The 17,834-nt window shown below is 38.7% G+C and overlaps 1 protein-coding gene across 1 annotated transcript; it reads left to right on the top strand.

Moving 5' to 3' along the window:
* The first annotated feature begins 1,608 nt into the window (after positions 1-1,608).
* On the top strand, positions 1,609-12,284 carry LOC122020674 (afadin- and alpha-actinin-binding protein-like). Its single transcript, XM_042578683.1, has 16 exons — positions 1,609-1,748; positions 1,868-1,896; positions 1,980-2,091; positions 2,188-2,285; positions 5,226-5,322; positions 5,433-5,522; positions 5,656-5,718; positions 5,838-5,912; positions 6,124-6,189; positions 6,272-6,349; positions 6,841-6,951; positions 7,067-7,144; positions 7,287-7,406; positions 9,825-9,868; positions 9,968-10,025; positions 12,002-12,284. The coding sequence occupies exons 1-16, from the start codon at positions 1,716-1,718 to the stop codon at positions 12,008-12,010; spliced, it is 1,161 nt and encodes a 386-aa protein (XP_042434617.1). The 5' UTR covers positions 1,609-1,715; the 3' UTR covers positions 12,011-12,284.
* Positions 12,285-17,834: the final 5,550 nt, after the last annotated feature.

Raw genomic sequence — 17,834 nt, 5'->3', positions numbered from 1 at the left:
TGAACTTCGGGTACATCTTCGTCGCGGCGATGGCGGTGATGACAATCTACTACCTCTCCGACAGGTCGATGTGGTGGCTCGCGTTGGCCGCAGCGCTGGGTGTCGCGGCGTCGGCATGGTGGGTGTACCTGATGGCGATTTTTCCGCTGAGCGTGGTGGTCTCTGTGGTTGAGCAGGGGACGCGCGGATGGAAGGCCATCTCGAGGGCGGCGGAGCTTATCCGAGGGAGCAAGTGGCAAGGCGTAGGCATCGTGGTGGTGATGTTCGTAATTGGGTTACCCGTGGCTGCGGCTCAGACGGCGGCCACCAGCTGGCTGCATCTGGGTCTGTGGGGACAACTCTGCGTGGGATTGGGTTCTGTTGCGGTGACGAAGGTGGTTAGTTTCGTGGAGTTGGGGGCGTTCGTGGTGTTGCATTCGGGGTGCAAGAAGCGGCAAGGAGAAGAGGCCGCCGTGGCAAGGAAGCTCGACTACGTCAGCTTGCCCACGGCTGACGTCGTCTAAGATTATCTATAATTCGACGTATATACTGTAGTATTAACGTGTTCCCGTGAAGATGTTAATGGCGGACGCCTAAAAGTTATAGTGGCTGTGCTTGTGCGAGAGTCACCGTGTAATAATACTCGTATAATAAATTAAAATAAACTTCTGCCTAATTTCGATCGTTTTTAAATTGTGGTTTTTTTTGTCTTAAAAAATAAATAAGGTATTAATAATGGCATGATAAAACTTAATAAAATATTTATTTATTAAGGTAGAAATCAACCATTGACTTTGGAAACTCATGAGCTCCAGTTAACTTAATTATAGATAATTTCAAATGGTGTGATTATTATTATTATTATTTTGTTGTTTTACAAAAATAAAAGTCCAAGGCCTAAATGATGAATCAGGTAACCCAACACATCTAGTCTTATAAAAGTTTCCAATGATCTTATAAGTAAATCAGAAAGCTCGTAATGAAAAAGATATTATGTGATCGCGTGTCTATTTAAAAAAATCTTATAAATGCATCATAATTAGAAATTAAAAATCAAATCACATATGTTTGATAATAACTTATCCTCTTTCACTGTAGTATAATCTCGGAGCAAGTCCACAGCCCAAATGGATCTCATGAATAATTCATAAAGACAAATCAAAGTCTAAATTTAGAAACCAAAGTCACGCATGCATTTATTTACTTAATAACCTTTTAATAACAAAGATGTGGTTTATTTATTAGTTTCAACTCATGCATATTAAATAAAACATTATAATTTAATTTCTACATGTGATGAAGATTATAAAAAGTAATTACTCTTCAATTTAATTGTGAAATTTACATTTGTCAATATCCTTTTTATTCTTGTAAATTTTAACTCATTCTGGAAAAAAATTGATTTCACCTATTATTTAATCCGCCAAATTGATATATTAAAAATTTATGAAAAATACTCTATTGTTTTCATTTAAATCCTTTTATTTTCCATTTATCTTCATAATATTTTGTTTATACTTTTGGAAAAAAAAAACATTAAGCATCATTTGTGAAAAAAATTATTTTAAAAATGATGACAAAAGATTTATTTTATATATTTTTTAAAAATGGCATGGCGCATTTTAGCATGGGCCATCTTCCCTAGGCCCTATCTCGAATCGACTTCTTGTCTCGATCGGAGCGGAGATTAGAATCGCAATCCAAATTCCGAATACCTCCGCAGCTCCGCTTCTTCCATGGCGGGGACTCTCTCCGACTTCGATCTCGGGGTAAGCTAAGCACTCTCGCTGCCAGATCCGTTGCCTTTCCTCCCTCACTCCTCATCTTCCTCGACGTCTTCTTTTCTCATCGGCATTTGACAATTTCAACTTTTTTTCTCTTAGTGCAGGCATCTTCGGCGCCTCCATTCGGGATCCGGTGAGCCGATCTCTCTTCTGCAGCGTCAACTGTCCCTTTTCTCTATCGATCTTCTGATCTATGCTTCTCATTTCGTCTTGCAGGGAGCACGCCTTCGCGGATGATGGGAACCTGGAGCATTGCGTCAAGTACCTAAACCAGACGCTAGTGACCTTTGGATTCTCCGCCTCCCTCGATCTCTTTGCCACGGATCCCGTACGTTCAACTCCAGTCCCATTTTTTTCCCGCTTATTTCGTTGGGTTTTCCGTGAAGTTTTTGCCCTTCGGATCTGAATGGCGTGCCTGCTGCAGGTCTCCGTTGCGAGGACTTGCAACTGTATTCATTCTTTACTTCAACAGAGGCAGCGGGACATCGAATTTAGAGAGGGCTCTAATGAACAGAAACAAAGGTGAAAAGCTGTATTCATTTTTGTTGGTTTAATCTTCTTGGCAAATTTTCTCGTGAAAAATAGTGGCGCCATTGTTGTCAGTTGATGTTGGTTAAGGACGATGAAACTGGCATGTAAGGGAAGCGGATTTATCTGTTTGTTCGTCTTCCAAGTTATGATTTTATTTGTTGACACGGAAATCAGGAGATTTATAGAACCCTAGAATTTTCTGGCCTTTAGTTGTGGCTGCGAATTTGGTTAAAATTGACAATGGAATCATTGGTGATTTTCATCTTCGTTCCGTTTTTCTTATTTTTGTGTGCAATTAAAATATTGATGACTAATTGCCTAAACTTATAGTTGAGAATCACTGATATGCCTGGTGATTTTCATCTATATTCCTTTCTTCACAGTTGAGTGCAGTTAGGAAGGAGAACTTAAAGAACCCTTACAGATCGCCTCAACTTTTTTTTTAAAAAAAAAAGATTGTGAGTGAGTAGATATCACTCTATTTTATTAACCGACCAACTGATTATTGAGACAAGGAAACAAAAGATAGACATTGGAACCTTGAGACATTTAGCACCAGACTCTCTCTACCCTAGCAGTTCAGCACAAACCTAGTTACATGAAAACTAAGCTACATTAGCTAAACTAAAAAACAATCAATTTATTACAATCTACTAAGGGCCTCCCAGTATGCCTTCCTCGCCCTCACCTTCGATTGCTTCAACTTTCATCTATTCAGCGTGTTCAAAAACCTCGATTCCACTAGTTGACAGTTTTAATCATGTTTGTCTACATGTGTCCTAAGTAAAAAGGAATTGACATTCTTTCTTGTTTCTACATTGCAATTTTTAGTCCTTACTGCAAAAATTATTTCAACCAAATAATAATGACAATTTACCAAATGATGCACTTAACTTTTTCAAAATACCCGAAGGCACACGTTCTTTGAAATTTATCAAAAGGCGCACCTATTTTTCAAAATATGTCTTCGTCTAACTTGCTTTGTTAGATCCATTACTGCCCAAATCATCAACCGATTGACTAGTCGATAGAAAGTGATGTCAATTTAGTGGAGTCACTTTCAATCGATTAACTAGTGTTGATTGGTAGCTTTCAAATACCTATGGCTTTTTTTTTTGACAACCCTATATGACTCAAAAACAAAATGAAAATAAACATGAATAAAATTGTGGGAACCTTCAACGTGCAACAATTCTCATTTGGCTTGAAGTTGAGGCTCTTAAAGGGGCCGTCAGACACTTTTGGGTGGAAGTGTTTAATGATCCTATAGAGCTCAAAATCTAGAAAAAATAACATGGACACACTTAGGGATACCTCAAAAGTGTAACAATGTCCATTTGACATCAATCTAAGGCCTTTAGAGCTGTTAAATACTTTCGACCAAAAGTGTTTTATGACCCTGTATGTCTCAAAATTAAGAAAAATGAACATGTACGAATTTAGGGAAACCCAAAAGTGCAACAGTGGTTATATGACATGAATTCGAGTCCTAGAGTTGTTAAACACTTTTGGCAGAAGTGCTTGACATCCAAATAGGACTCAAAATTATAAAAAGAGAGATTCAGGGGTACCCTAGAAGTGCAACAATATCTATTTGACATGAACCCATTTTTATGACCATCAAAACTTTTAGCCAAAAGTGCTTGATGGCCATAGAGGGTTCAAAATTTGGGAAAAGAATTTGGACAAAAGGAACCTCAAGAGTTTAATATAGGTTCTTTGGCATGAATCTGAGGACTTGAGAGTCATCATACAATTTTGGCCAAAAGTGTCTGATGACCAGAATTTGGTAAAACACAACATGGCAGATTTAGGGAAACTTTAAGAGTGCAACAATGCTGATTTAGAACACATCTAAGTCTTTTAGGGTCGTCACACACTTTTGGCAAAAAGTGTCATATAATGTCTAATCAACTGAAATCACAATCAATCAATTGGAATTAATTCTAGTTGACTAGGTAGTCGTCAAATATATTTGGCCAAAAGTGGTTTATAACTCTATTGGACATAAAATTTAGAAAAATAAACATGGCTAGAGTCAAAGGAACTTTGGGAGTGCAATAGTGGTCATTTGACACAAATCCAAAGCCTATAGGACTGTTAATCACTTTTGAAAATTTGTTTGGCAAAGTCAAAGAAACCCAGAGTGCAATGATGCCCATTTAGCACAAATTTGAGGCTTTTAGGGTTATTAAACACTCGTGTCTAAAAGTGTTTGTTGGTTGTAGAGGCTTAAAAAACTAATATGGATATACATAGGGGAAGTCTAGGAGTGCAACAATGGCCATCTGGCACAAATTCAACACCTTTAGGGCTGACAAGCACTTTTGGGCAAAAGTAAATAATGACGATCAATTGATTAGAGTTAATTCTAGTTGACTAGTAGCTGTCAACTACATCTGGAAAAATAAACATAGAGACCGCTCAAGGGATACTAAGGAATGCAATGTAGTGCTCCTTTGTCACGAACTCGAGGCCTTTAGGGACTTCTGCTAAAAACTGATTAATGACCCTATAGATTCAAATTCTGAAAGAAAATAACATGGACTCAGAAATTTGAGCAGTGTAATGATGCTCTTAACACAATTTGAGGCCTATAGGGTTGTTAAGCACTTTTTGTTAAAGGTGTTTTACGACCACCAATTGACTGGAATTGCATCCATTCAACTGGAGTCGTTTCCGGTTGATTGACATCATTTTCAACTGATTAGTTAGTCTATTGATGGCTTGTGCAGTAATGGGTCCGACAAAGTGGGATGGAGAACCTGATAGATGGAGGGGTATTTTGGGAAATAAGTGCACTCTTTTGGTAAATTTAAAATTATGGTGCACTCTTTTGGTATTTTGGAAACTTAGATGCGTCTTTCGGTAAATTGGAATTAGTCAGAAATCACGATTGATTGTTAAAAATCTTTTAAATATTTTCTACAGATTGCAATCTGATATTTCAAGATTAGAGGCAAAAGTTGAAAGACTTGAGTCACAATTAGCTGCAAAAGATAGGGAGCTAGCCACTTTAACCCGAATGGTTTGCCAATTTTTTCTTTTGCAAATATTACCTTTTAAATGGGATAGAACTCTTTTTTTTTTTTTTTTTTTGCCTTTTTGTTTCAAATCTCTAAAAGTACATTTGAACAGGAGGCTAAAAATAAAGCAAGTCTGAAAATTCAGATGGAGAAGTTGCAGCAGGAACGAGATGAATTTCAAAAGATGGTCATTGGAAATCAGGTGGGATTCCCTTTCTTGGATGCTTTCTGTATCTCTGATCATATATTTTAGTGAAATTTGTTCATTAAGGTTGTAGAACATTTGTGTTTCTCTTCTCTTTTTCTTCACAACCATGGCTCCTTTCCATTTTAAGCAAGTGCGTACACAACAAATGCATGAAATGAAGAAGAAGGAAAAGGAATACATGAAGCTGCAGGTATTATGATTTCCATAATCATTCCCCCAATCTTTTCTTTTTCTGCAGAAGAATTTATGGATCCTGTTGAACATATCCAAAATGCATCATCAACCTGAAGACTGACTTGTTTCCTATAGGAGAGACTAAATCAAGTGTTAGCAGAGAAAAAAAAGGAGTCTCGGTCAGGGATGGAGATAATGAATCTATTGCAGGTATTTGTTATGCTTACACACTGCATTTTGTGAATTCCCATTACCTATTAGAAATACTTGTATGGTCCTTCTAGGTCAGGATCTTGACAACAAATGTTTTCTCTGTGTTCATTTTGTTATTCCTTTTCTTTGGATGCAATGCCTTGCTATTTCAGATGATTAGATATGTCTCCAAACTTCTCCTAAATAAACATACTATTATTTTTACCAGAAAGAAGGACGTCAGCGTGGGACATGGAATGGAAAGAAAGCTGACAGTGACTTCTATAAGATGATAGTAAGAGAATTATCAACTTCTCTATGTCGGCAAAAATTGTTGGAGATTTCTGTGTTCCTCAATTCTCTAAATCCATCTACAGGTTGATGCATACGAAGTGAAGAAGCAAGAGCTGATGACAGAGAATTCTGATCTGAGGGCTTTGTTACGGTCTATGCAGGTTAAGAATTTATGATATAAATGTAATTCTTGGTTTATTTGAGAACTGTGTGGCTCCTCATGCAGTTATAATTTAGTATAATGCTTGCTTATAAAAATGTTGACACACCAGTGAATATCTACTTGTTTACTTGTATTTCACCATAACTATGCAAAAAGAAACTTTCTTTGTATATGCTTATTATCTTGGTGAGTAAATTGCCAATGGATATTTATATTCTCATAACTACCACCCTTAAGATGAAAAATTTCAATGCATATTTCTCTAATGATTATATGTCAATAGCATGGCAGGATGGGACCATAGAATCCCTTTCTTTTTCTTATTAGTTTTTTTCCCCATTGTGTTTGAGATGATTTTGTAAGTGGTTTGATTTTTAACAAATATTTCATTTCATCATTCTAATATCTCCCTTGAAAATTGTTCTATTTTTTGCCCTGATTTGGTAGAAATAAACACAAGTGAACTTACTTATTCTTCTTTATGGTTAGATGGATATGCGTGACTTTCTCAATGCTCCAAATGGCCTACCACAACAAACCTATGCTGTGAATGAAAAACAGGATGTAGAATCTCCTCAATCCCCATTAGGTGGAAGAACGGTGGGTTGACAGCTAACTCCTTTCCTTTTGAATTTCTGTGAATCTCATTATTGAGTAGGTATTAGGGAAAGGTTTGCTTCTATCAGATAACTTCCCATATGGATTTTTCTGGCAGGATGTTTTTGATCTACCTTTTCATATGGCCAGAGATCAGATAGAAGAGAGTCTGCGGACTAAGATGTCTTCAATAAAGGTCTGATTAATTGGTTCATGCATAAGCACTTGATTTTATTTTCCTTTTTTTTTGTTTACTTTGTTACTCTATATTGCATAGTTCTTTTTCCTGTTGGTTATATGTTATTATTTATTTATCTTTCTGGTCTTTCTTGAGGCAGGAAAGGATGACACAGTTGCAAGATGCACAAAAGGGAGCAGAAGTAACTTGTGAAGCAACTGAAAGGGAACTTGAGCTTGAAGCTCAACTAGTTGAAGCTAGAAGCATCATTCAAGAACAGGTCATGCTCTTCTTCCAAGAATCATATTGCTTTTTGGTGTTCCATTGCATCGATGAATATGTAATTTTCAAACTTTGTGGTGCATTTTATTAATATAATCCTTGTAATACTGGGAGAAAAATTTTTCTTGAGGAACTTCTAAATTATATTTTGTTAACATATGGAAAAAGTTTATTAGTCTAATGTCATGGACATGAATACATTGTCGTGCAACATCATAGGCTTGCCATTGAATCAAATCAGAGACATTTTTTAAAAAAGTACTTAAAGCTAATATACATTGTTAAATTTGGTAAACTGTATCTCAAAATTGCTTACGAAACAACTTTATCGTGTGTATCATGTTGTATTTGGTAAAAAGAAATATAGTCTTTAGTAAACTTGTAGTTGAAAACAATTGTTACTATCTCTAAGATAATGTAATAAGGTTTATATATCCACACCACAAGATTTTACATATTATTATTCTTTTTATTAGTATTATTAAACTTACATGCCATTAATATGTTATTTATTTATTTTTAAAAAAGTGATAATAACTTATTAGAAATATTACCTTACAACAATAACAGGTCTTATCCCACTAGGTGGGGTTGGCTATATGGATCCTTTTACACTATATCTCCTACTATATCATCATCTATATTTAAATAAATTTTATTTTATTTTATTTTATTGTTGTTAATCAAGTCTTTTTTGATTTTCCTCTTTCTCGTTTGATTTACATATTTGTCATAGTTTCACATCGTCTAACTGAAGCATTTATTGGTTATCTAAGGACATGTCCGTACTATCTTAAACATGAAATGTTCTCATTTCTTATCTTGTTCATCCTCGTATGTCCACACATCCACCTTAATATCCTCACCTCTGTAACTCTCATCTTTTGCTCATGTATTCGAGTTATAGTTCAATATAATTCATATAACATAGCAGATCTAACCTCCGCTTTATAGAACTTCCCTTTTAAAACCTTTCACTTCCGGTATTTTCCTCCAAACTAGTATTTATTTTATACATTGTAATGTTTTATCACTATTCTAGATAGCAATTACATATATTGCTTGTGGTTATATAGGCATTGAGGTAATACTTGCCTCTACCTAGGGCTGCATTAGGAATATATGGCCAAACCTAATCCATTGCTTAGGTTCATACACAAAATAATTTATTTGAATTATATATTGCTAAGAATGATTAATTTGAAATGATGTGTAATAAATGTAATTTCTTATCCAAATTGCTAAAGTAATCAAATGTAGTGATTCATGTAAATATTACCATAGCATGTCCGCATACAAATCCTAGTTTCTTAAAATCCAATTAATCTATTGTTTAGGCTCATACACAAAATAAATTTACATGGTATTTTGTATTGCTCAGAGTGAGTAATTCTAACATGTTATATAACAAGTGTAATTTTCCTTATCCGAATTGCTAAGATAATTAGATACAACATAGGATACTAATTGTAAACCATGATGTTGTGTCATTGCCAATAAAATTAACAGTTTATAGAATGTAGTGTGTATGAACTCAAAGTATGTCCACATACCTCATACATGACGTAGAACTTCAATTTTGTTTTAGTTTAATTTTTAGAGAATATTTATTGTTCAAATAATAATAATAAAATATTTTAATAATTTAATTGACATATAAATAGTATTATTATATTAATAAATTGCAATTGATCTACACGATACTAATACTTATAACTATCATTTAATTAACAAACATATTATTTCAATCAATTATTATAAAATTTAAAAATTACATAATATTAAAATAATCATATATACTATATTTGCTATCATCATCATCATCAAACTATATTTGTCCCGACTATTAGGGATCAATTATATTAATGTTATTCCTCTATTAAGCTATATGCAAGACTATCGCTTATTTGATTCCTATAATATAAATTATTTTAATTGATATATATAGTTTTAATTTATTTATAACTTATCAAAAGATATAATGATAAATATATTTTATTTATTTGTTATTAGCATACCGATAATATTTTGTTATTTGGTTTTTAATATCATCTTTTACCACAATATGAGTAATTAAATGCTTAAAGTTACATTTTTGAAGTGTTATATTAGTTTTCTGGATCACAATAATTATTTTTGTAAAACAGCTTTCAAATGTATTGCCTCACCTGAACTGAAAAAATGGCTGTGAAGGTAGTGCATTATCTGAACCATAGACTAATCTGAAGCTCAGGGGCATTTAAATTAAACACTCCTATAGGCTTACTTAGGAAGAATTGATCAAACTCTTATCTGCTGTATACCAATCAGACAATGTTATTTTGAATTAATTTGTGTTCTTATTTAGATCTATAATTTTCTTAAATTATTTTTCTCTTTACTCTTTAAATGCTTAGTCCCTATTATTCTAATACAGGCTTCAATAATGTCAAAGCGTTTTGCAAAGACTGATAAACCAAGGTGAGTCCACCCGCAGAGAGAGAAATCACATTGGGATGCTTTCTCTATCTTAATTTTGTTTGTCCGACTTTCTGTTATGATCAAATTCTTTCTATTCAGGAGATTGAGCAGTCATTTTGATGCTGAGAGAGAAATCATCCATCCGACATCAGCAGAGGTGTGTGCATTATCACATTGGGATCATCGGTTTTATTTCTTATGCCTACTAGTGATAGTTGAGACTAGCATGTCTTGATGATTGATTATCCATCATGATGTATTTGATTCTTTTTAATGTCATTTTCAGACATACATGCAAATCTGAAAAGATTTTCCAAAATTCATCTTTACCAGAACTTAGCCTTGACATTATCTGCTTACAATGTAGTTCCAAAATTTGGATTATATTTTTCCATTTGCCTAGTATTTATTGTGTATAGTAAAAAAAAATTTAATTAATTTAACTCAGCCAACAAATCTGTGAACCGTGCCGTTGAGGCTGTTTCATTTCATGGCATTAGTGGAACAAACCTGGCTATAGGCATGAACTAAGGGATGTTTTTTTTTGTCGCCTAAAATCATTATATGAACAAGCAACTTAGTTTTCACATCATCTCACTGTCAAATATTAGGCTACTGCAGTTTTTGCCCAATTTCCCATTCTGTACACTGCTGCTCCTTTCATTACCCATTGTATGCATCAACCTTTTCTGATTATGCGACAATTTCTCTTTCTCTTTGCACACTACAAAATAATTGTCTTTCCGTAGCAGCCTCCATATCTGTCCCAAATTTCAACCACCTAGAGACAGTGAGATAATCGGTCACATTTATCCTTTTATTTTTATTTTCTATGATGGTTAATTGCAATGGCAAAATTACCATCATAATTGGATCATCAGTGATGGGGTCGGTGATTGTGAAAGTTGTTGCAATGTTTCTAAGGTTTAGATGCTAACAATCTGGGACAACATTGCAATGGTATCATTCCCATTGCAGATGATAAGGCTTTGTGAGTTTAAGGGTTAAACATCTATAATGATGTTTCTGTTGTTGCACATTGTTAGTGTTTCGGAGGGGAACTATTAAGTGTTTGTAACGACATTACAATGAAATTGTGGTCGTCGTTGATATTTTTCTAAGGCATCAAAGGCAAAATAGTTCATAAATTGATTTCAAAGTCAAAGGCAAAGGCATAAAGGAGAGTTCACAAAACAGAAACCATCAGAACATTAGTTAAAGAGAGTTCACAGAACAATAACCCTGAGGTTATTGTGCTTGAGAAAAAGCATCTGTATAACAATTAACAACTATGTAGTTCTGTTGTTACAAATGTTATAATAGCTACCCTCTTAAATTCATATCATCTGTGAGAGCAGACGATACCATTGAAAAGGTGTTGCAGGTGCTTACCTTGTAATCCTCACAAACCTTACCATCTGCCATGACAATGGTACCGCCACAATGTCATCACAGATGGCCAATGTTTAACTCATAAACGATTGGGGGACAACTTTTCTATTGCACACCCCATTGCAGATGCTTCAATAGCTATGCTGATTTGGCATTTGTAACTAATTGCCACAAGAAATAGGATAATTCTGACCAATTATCACACAACTGCTAAGCCATCACAATTTGACATTCCAAAAGATTGCCTTCTTGTAGTGTTGGAATCATGAACTCTAATGGATTCAACTTGTCTTGCGAACATCCATTGTCTTAGTCTTAAAAGTCTCTCTAACATTATTCCCTAGCATTAAGTATGTCAAGGTTTGCAAGGCTTAAAGTGAATGATTGTTCATGCTGAATGTGTGACAAATTTCCTTGTGTATATTGATCCCTCTAGAAGTCTAGAATCTTTTTGTCTGGATTCTTGAAACTTTCTAGTAATCACTTACCTGATATTAGCTTTTTAGAAGAAATCATCATCATTTTGCCATGAGCTGATTAGTGTGCCTGGCAAGGGTTTTTACATATTCTCATGTAACATAAATGCACATGAGGATATGCATGCCAGATTACTATAACATGAACAGATAAACTTTCTACCTCATTTCCTAATAAGAACTTGATATAATTTTAACTATTTACTATTCTGCAATCTCTCATCATCATACAATACTAATCCTTTTGCCTTTTTTGACATCCTAGGAAGTGTAGAAACTCAGATTACTATGGATATGCTGCTGGAGTGGATGAGCTTTGTTCTTTATTTAGCCTAGATTGCCAAGTCACCTTGAAGCATCGGAGATGGTTTCAGCTTTCTGAAAAATGATGTATAACACAGGTACTCTAGATCAACAAGTGTGGTTCAATCCACCACTATATTCGGTGTATCGCACCTTAGCAACTCTAGATCGTTTGACCTGCACAATGTCTTGTGGTGCATTAACAAAATTGGAAATCACAAAACCAGTTGCTGCTGTCTCGTTTAGTGATCTGTTGAAGATCTTTCATCTTTTTGCTTTATGGTTTTAGTTTTCTCATCAATCTTATATCACCTCAAATGGTCTAGTATCATCGGTCTTATGTCGATAATCCTGTTCGGAATCTGAGTCAGACGAAAGTCAACTGAGATGGCGTTGATGTTGACGGAGAGGCAATTTAGACACGCCTAACGTATGTGCACTGGGAAGATGGACCCCCATGTGGAGCTCTAGGACGGTGGTGACGAGATCAGTGGTACTTAGGCTTTGTACACACTCAGACAAGCATGCGGAACGTTAGAGACTAGAAAATAGGAAAAAAGTTCTCGACGTAGGTCCTTCGACGTTTAAATTAGGTATTTTTTTTCCCGGAAGAACAGTGTACGAAGGAAAAAAGAATCGTAGAAGACGAGTGCGAATATGCGAGTGCTTGCTCAAGGGAGAGGACCTTCCTTTTTATATAACAATGCGTACCTCTTGAGCCTGTCAGGTGTCAAGGCTTGTTGGGTGATGGAGGACACGTGACACCCTCTTATTGGTTGAAAGAAGGTTTCATTCGCAGATAATAGCAAACCATTGGAATATTCCTTGACGTATGACAGTTATTCCCTGACAAGAGGTTACAATTCTCTAACATTGTTGTCGCCTAGTGCTTTCTATCCCGTCCAGGTTTAGTTACGGATAGCTCGGGATAACTGTTCAGGTATAACACCTTGCTCGTGTCTTGGTGAGGGAGACGAGTTGTGGCGAAGATCTCATTTTTCACGCCTGGATCATTGAAGGGCCGACCAAGAACTGTCTTACTGAAAGTATCAGGCCTAGCTATACGGACCGAACTGAGGAAACCCAACCAGTCGGGGTAGGTTAGACATTACTTCAGGCCACATCGTATGTCTTAGATCTGGGACCCTGACCTGCCTGTACCCGACTGGGAATTATGCGATCGATGACGTCAGGCGGTCTAATTCATTTCTCCTCCTAATTGTTGATTGTCACGTCCTTTTGACTTCTGACCACCGCATCCCCTTGACCTTGGACCGTCCTTGATTGTCATGTTTCTTTAACTTCTGACTGTCTGGCATTACGGACATCACCTTTATACACCGTATCACAAGCCTCCCCTCCAAGTTTAGTCAAAGGAGGTTCAAATCCGACTGACTAGATCCCAACTCAAGTATCATTTACTTCGCCATTATGACTATAAATGTTGCTTCTTTTCCCAGACCATCGGTATTGTAACTTGTTTAATTGCTCAATCAACATTGGGGGAAGGGCCACTTTAATCTCTACAGAAGTTGACTTCCCCGCTCTTCCTCTTTAAAAGGGGCTGACCTCTATTCACAGAGACATACCTCCTTTAATTGACGTTGAATCATGGATTTGAACTCCGAGTTGGATGAACTGTCACATCTTAGCCAGCAACTAGCTCATACGACCCAACTGCTTGCCCAGAAGGATATGGCCTTAGCCGGGATGACGTAAGAGAGGGATCTTCAGTCTTCCCTTCATAGGGAAATTGAAGAACTCTGGCTAGTTGCGAAATCTCGAGCCCGTGCTGAGGTAGCGCTGAAATAAAAAGCTTATACAGATCTAGAGAGCCAAGCTCAATTCGTGATCTATTTGAAAGAGAAACACGCATTTTCCATATCCCTTATGCAGGAAGAAGCAAAGATTAAAGATAAAACCATCGCTCAACAACGATGCACTCTTCAGTTGACTCAGGTTGAGTTAGAATAGGCTCGAATCCATCTTGAGCAAGCAGGTCAAGCAGAACGCTATTGCTCGAGGTGCCGACTCATGGCTGGCACTTAGATGTCCTCTATGTCTTTACAGATTTAAGAATGAGATTTTGTTTAAGGGGTGCTCCCCTATAGTTTATCAATTAAATGTAGATCTGATCAGGATTCAGTCTTTATTCCTGTCTCTTTACTCCTTTCCCCCTGGAACTCTCTTGCTTCATGCAAACGTCTTTAACAGAAAGAGTGTTTTTAAATATCCACAAATTACACGACGATAGCGACGCTAATTGCCCCCAAAAAACTACTTCTCTGAGCCATGGCAAGGGCCCTACCCATCTATCACCCCAGGTATGGTGAGTTTAAAATACTGACCGAGAGATAGTTGGTGAAGGTCTTGCTTGCTTATAACCCGCGCAGGGGTGAGAGTATAGAATGTCAATCGAGAGGTCACTGGGGCGTGAGAGCATGCTCGCTTATAACTCGCGCTGAAACGAGAGTCTGGAATCTCGACCGAGAGGTCGTTGGTCATGAGAGCATGCTCACTTATAACTCACGATGGGGCAAGAGCCTAGGACACCGATCGAGAGGTCGTTAGCTTGAGAGCATGCTCACTTATAACTCGCGTTGGGCGAGAGTCTGGGACACTGACCGAGAGATCGTTGGGCCTGAGAGCATGCTTACTTATAACTCACGCTGGGGTGAGAGTCTGGAAAGCCCGATCTTGAGGTCGTTGGTCGTGAGAACATGCTCACTAATAACTTGCGCTGGGGTGAGAGTCTGGAGTGTCAATCGAGTGGTCGTTGGTCGTTAAAGCATGCTCACTTATAACTCGCGTTCGGGCGAGAGTCTAGGACACTGACCTTGAGGTAGTTGGGCATGAGAGCATGCTCACTTATAACTCGCGGTGGGACGAGAGTTTGGAAAGCCCGACCGAGAGGTCGTTGGTTGTGAGATTATCCTCATTTATAACTCGTGCTGGGGCGAAAATCTGGAATGCCAACCGAGAGGTTATTGGTCGTGAGAGTATGTTCACTTATAACTTGCGCTGGGGTAAGAGTCTGAGAAGCCTGACCGAGAGGATGTTGGTCGTGAGAGCATACTCACTTATAACTCGCGCTGGGGCGGGAGTCTAGAGTCCCAACTGAGAGGTCATTGGTCGTGAGAGCATGCTTACTTATAACTCACGTTGGGGTAAGAGTCTGGAGTTTTGACCAAGAGGTCTTTGGTCGTGAGAGCATGCTCACTTATAACTCGCGCTGGGGTGAGAATCTAGAGAGCCCGACCGAGAGGTCATTGGTCATGAGAGTATGCTCACTTATAACTCATACTGGGGCGAGAGTCTGGAGTCCCGACTGAGAGGTCGTTGGTCGTGAGAGCATGCTCACTTATAACTCGTGCTAGGGCGAGAGTCTGGAGTCCCGACCGAGAGGTCATTGGTCATGAGAGCATGATTACTTATAACTCGCGTCGGGGTGAGAGTTTGGAGTCCCGACCGAGAGGTCATTGGTCGTGAGAGCATGCTCACTTATAACTCATGCTGGGGCAAGAGTCTGGGAAGCCCGACAGAGAGGTTGTTGGTGGTGAGAACATGCTCACTTATAACTCGCACTGAGGTGAGAGTCTGGAGAGCCCGACCGAGAGATTGTTGGTCGTGAGAACATGCTCACTTATAACTCGCGCTGGGGCGAGAGTCTGGAGTCCTGACCGAGAGGTCGTTGGTCGTGAAAGCATGCTCACTTATAACTCGCGCTGGGACGAGAGTTTTGGAAGCCTGACTGAGAGGTCGTTGGTCGTGAGAGCATGCTCACTTATAACTCATGCTGGGGCGAGAGTCTGGAGTCCCAATCGAGAGGTCGTTAGTCGTGAGAGCATGCTCACTTATAATGTGTGTTGGGGCGAGAGTTTGGAGAGCCCGACTGAGAGATCATTAGTCGTGAGAGCATACTCACTTATAACTCGCACTGGGACGAGAGTCTGGAGAGTCCGACCGAGAAGTCGCTGGGGATTGAAGGAAATGCGCCGGTTGGACTTAGCCCCATTCATCTGTGATCATGAAGCATATTATATAAGACATTAGTTAAATTTGAATCTTACTCTGATTCTGAGGTTGGGATGAGGTGCCGAATTTTGATCAACGCTTCCTGCCGCCTCCTATTCCATTTCCTGAGGTAGCCGCATGAAATTTTCGATCGTCTAGGCATGGTACCAGTGAGGCATGGTGCCACTATTCCCATATCAATTCCATGATTTCCCTATCCTTTCCATCATAAATGTCCACTTCATAGGAAACTGACACATGTCTCACGAACTTCCCTTAATATTATGTCGGACGCACACTTTTTGCATGTGACCCGATGTCGCTCCCTTCCCTTAATCTAACGGCTATCTTGTGACCCGCTGTTTCGATTGTCCGGCTCAAATCCCCATGTTCATTAAGGATTTTGGTTTGAAAACCCTAAAGGCCTTTCGTAACTGTTCATCAGCGCTTCATCTTCCTTCGACCTTTCCTTCTCCGCTTGTTTCTGCTCGATTGCTTTCACCTTCATGCATCTCTTTTGTAAGTGCTTCTCCTCCCTCATCTTCTGTTCCCTCGTTTCTTGATTAGATGATGGCCGGTGAAACGGTAGTACCGTGGTACGTGTATTTTCATTTCGACTTTGATAGGAGTGACCTCAAGTCGGTACAGTCTAGCTTGCAGTTTTCTGAAGCATACCAGCTTCGCCTTCCGGGACCCGACTACCATCCTTGTCCTCCTCCCACTGGCTTCGTGATCTTCTTCAAAGATCAGCTTCTTGGCAATCTCCACTTTCCCATCCCCTCCTTTTCCTCCTTGAGTCAGTATTTCGGTGTCCCCTTATCCCAGTTCACCTCCAATGCCTTTCACGCCATGTGTGGAATGGTAATTCTATGTTGTCTGTATGAGATTCCTTTGACTCCTCAGCTTTTTCACTATTTCTATTCCCTTAAGCGATCGGAGTCGGGTATCTTCATGGCGCAATCCAGGACTGGCTATAAGTTTTTCGAGGGCATGCCTACTTCCAATAAGGGTTGGAAGTCTCGCTTCTTTTATGTCCAGTTGCCTGAGTCTGTGACTTGGCCTATTGAATAGTGCCCCAATCTCCCTTCTCCTTTTGAGTTGGGCGACCATCAGCATCGGCCCGCCTGCTTCACTGCTTCTGAGAAATTGGATGGAGTGCAACTTCGACTCTCTTTTCTACTACGGGAGAGCGTGTTGTACACTTTCGAGCTGAGCCCCATCCAGATGCCTTTGAGTGCACCTTTTGATAAGATTACCTGACTCACCTTTCATATCTTCACTAACTGAGGTATTTTCTTTTGCCTACAGAAGTCGTCATGTTCCGAGCATTCGCCCTCGACTCCTCTGTGTTGGTGCAACATCCCTCAGGTCAAGGTTGACCTGGTTGACCAAGCTTGAGTCTTGGTTTGGGTTTCGATGTTTGACAATGCAAGGTTGATTGAAGAAGAGTCAAGTAGGTCAAGGATGACCGGATACTTGACTGGGAAGTCCTAGTGAGTGAAGCTAGGCAGGAGGAAAATCCTGGTGAGTGAAGCCAGGTGAAAGACCTAGTGAGTGAAGCTAGGCAATTGGGAAGTCCTAGTGAGTGAAGCTAGGCAGGAGGAAAATCCTGGTGAGTGAAGCCAGGTGAAAGACCTAGTGAGTGAAGCTAGGCAATTGGAAAAGTCCTGGTGAGTGAAGCCAGGCAAGAGAAATCCAGATGGGTCAAGGTTGATCAGACATCTGGTGAGAGTCCAAGTAGGTCAAAGGGATTGACCGGATACTTGGCACGAGAAAGAAAA

Source organism: Zingiber officinale, chromosome 9A (genome assembly GCF_018446385.1).
Source record: "Zingiber officinale cultivar Zhangliang chromosome 9A, Zo_v1.1, whole genome shotgun sequence".
Lineage (NCBI taxonomy): Eukaryota > Viridiplantae > Streptophyta > Magnoliopsida > Zingiberales > Zingiberaceae > Zingiber > Zingiber officinale.
Note: the sequence above shows the minus strand (reverse complement) of the source record. Positions and strands in the feature narration are given on the sequence as shown.

Excerpts from the sequence above, each read along its gene's own strand:
- LOC122020674 (XM_042578683.1), top strand. The coding sequence starts at position 1,716 with ATGGCGGGGACTCTCTCCGACTTCGATCTCGGG. Across the intron at positions 6,190-6,271 it reads GTGACTTCTATAAGATGATA|GTTGATGCATACGAAGTGAA; the intron begins GTAAGAGAATTA and ends ATCCATCTACAG. Across the intron at positions 7,145-7,286 it reads CTAAGATGTCTTCAATAAAG|GAAAGGATGACACAGTTGCA; the intron begins GTCTGATTAATT and ends TTCTTGAGGCAG.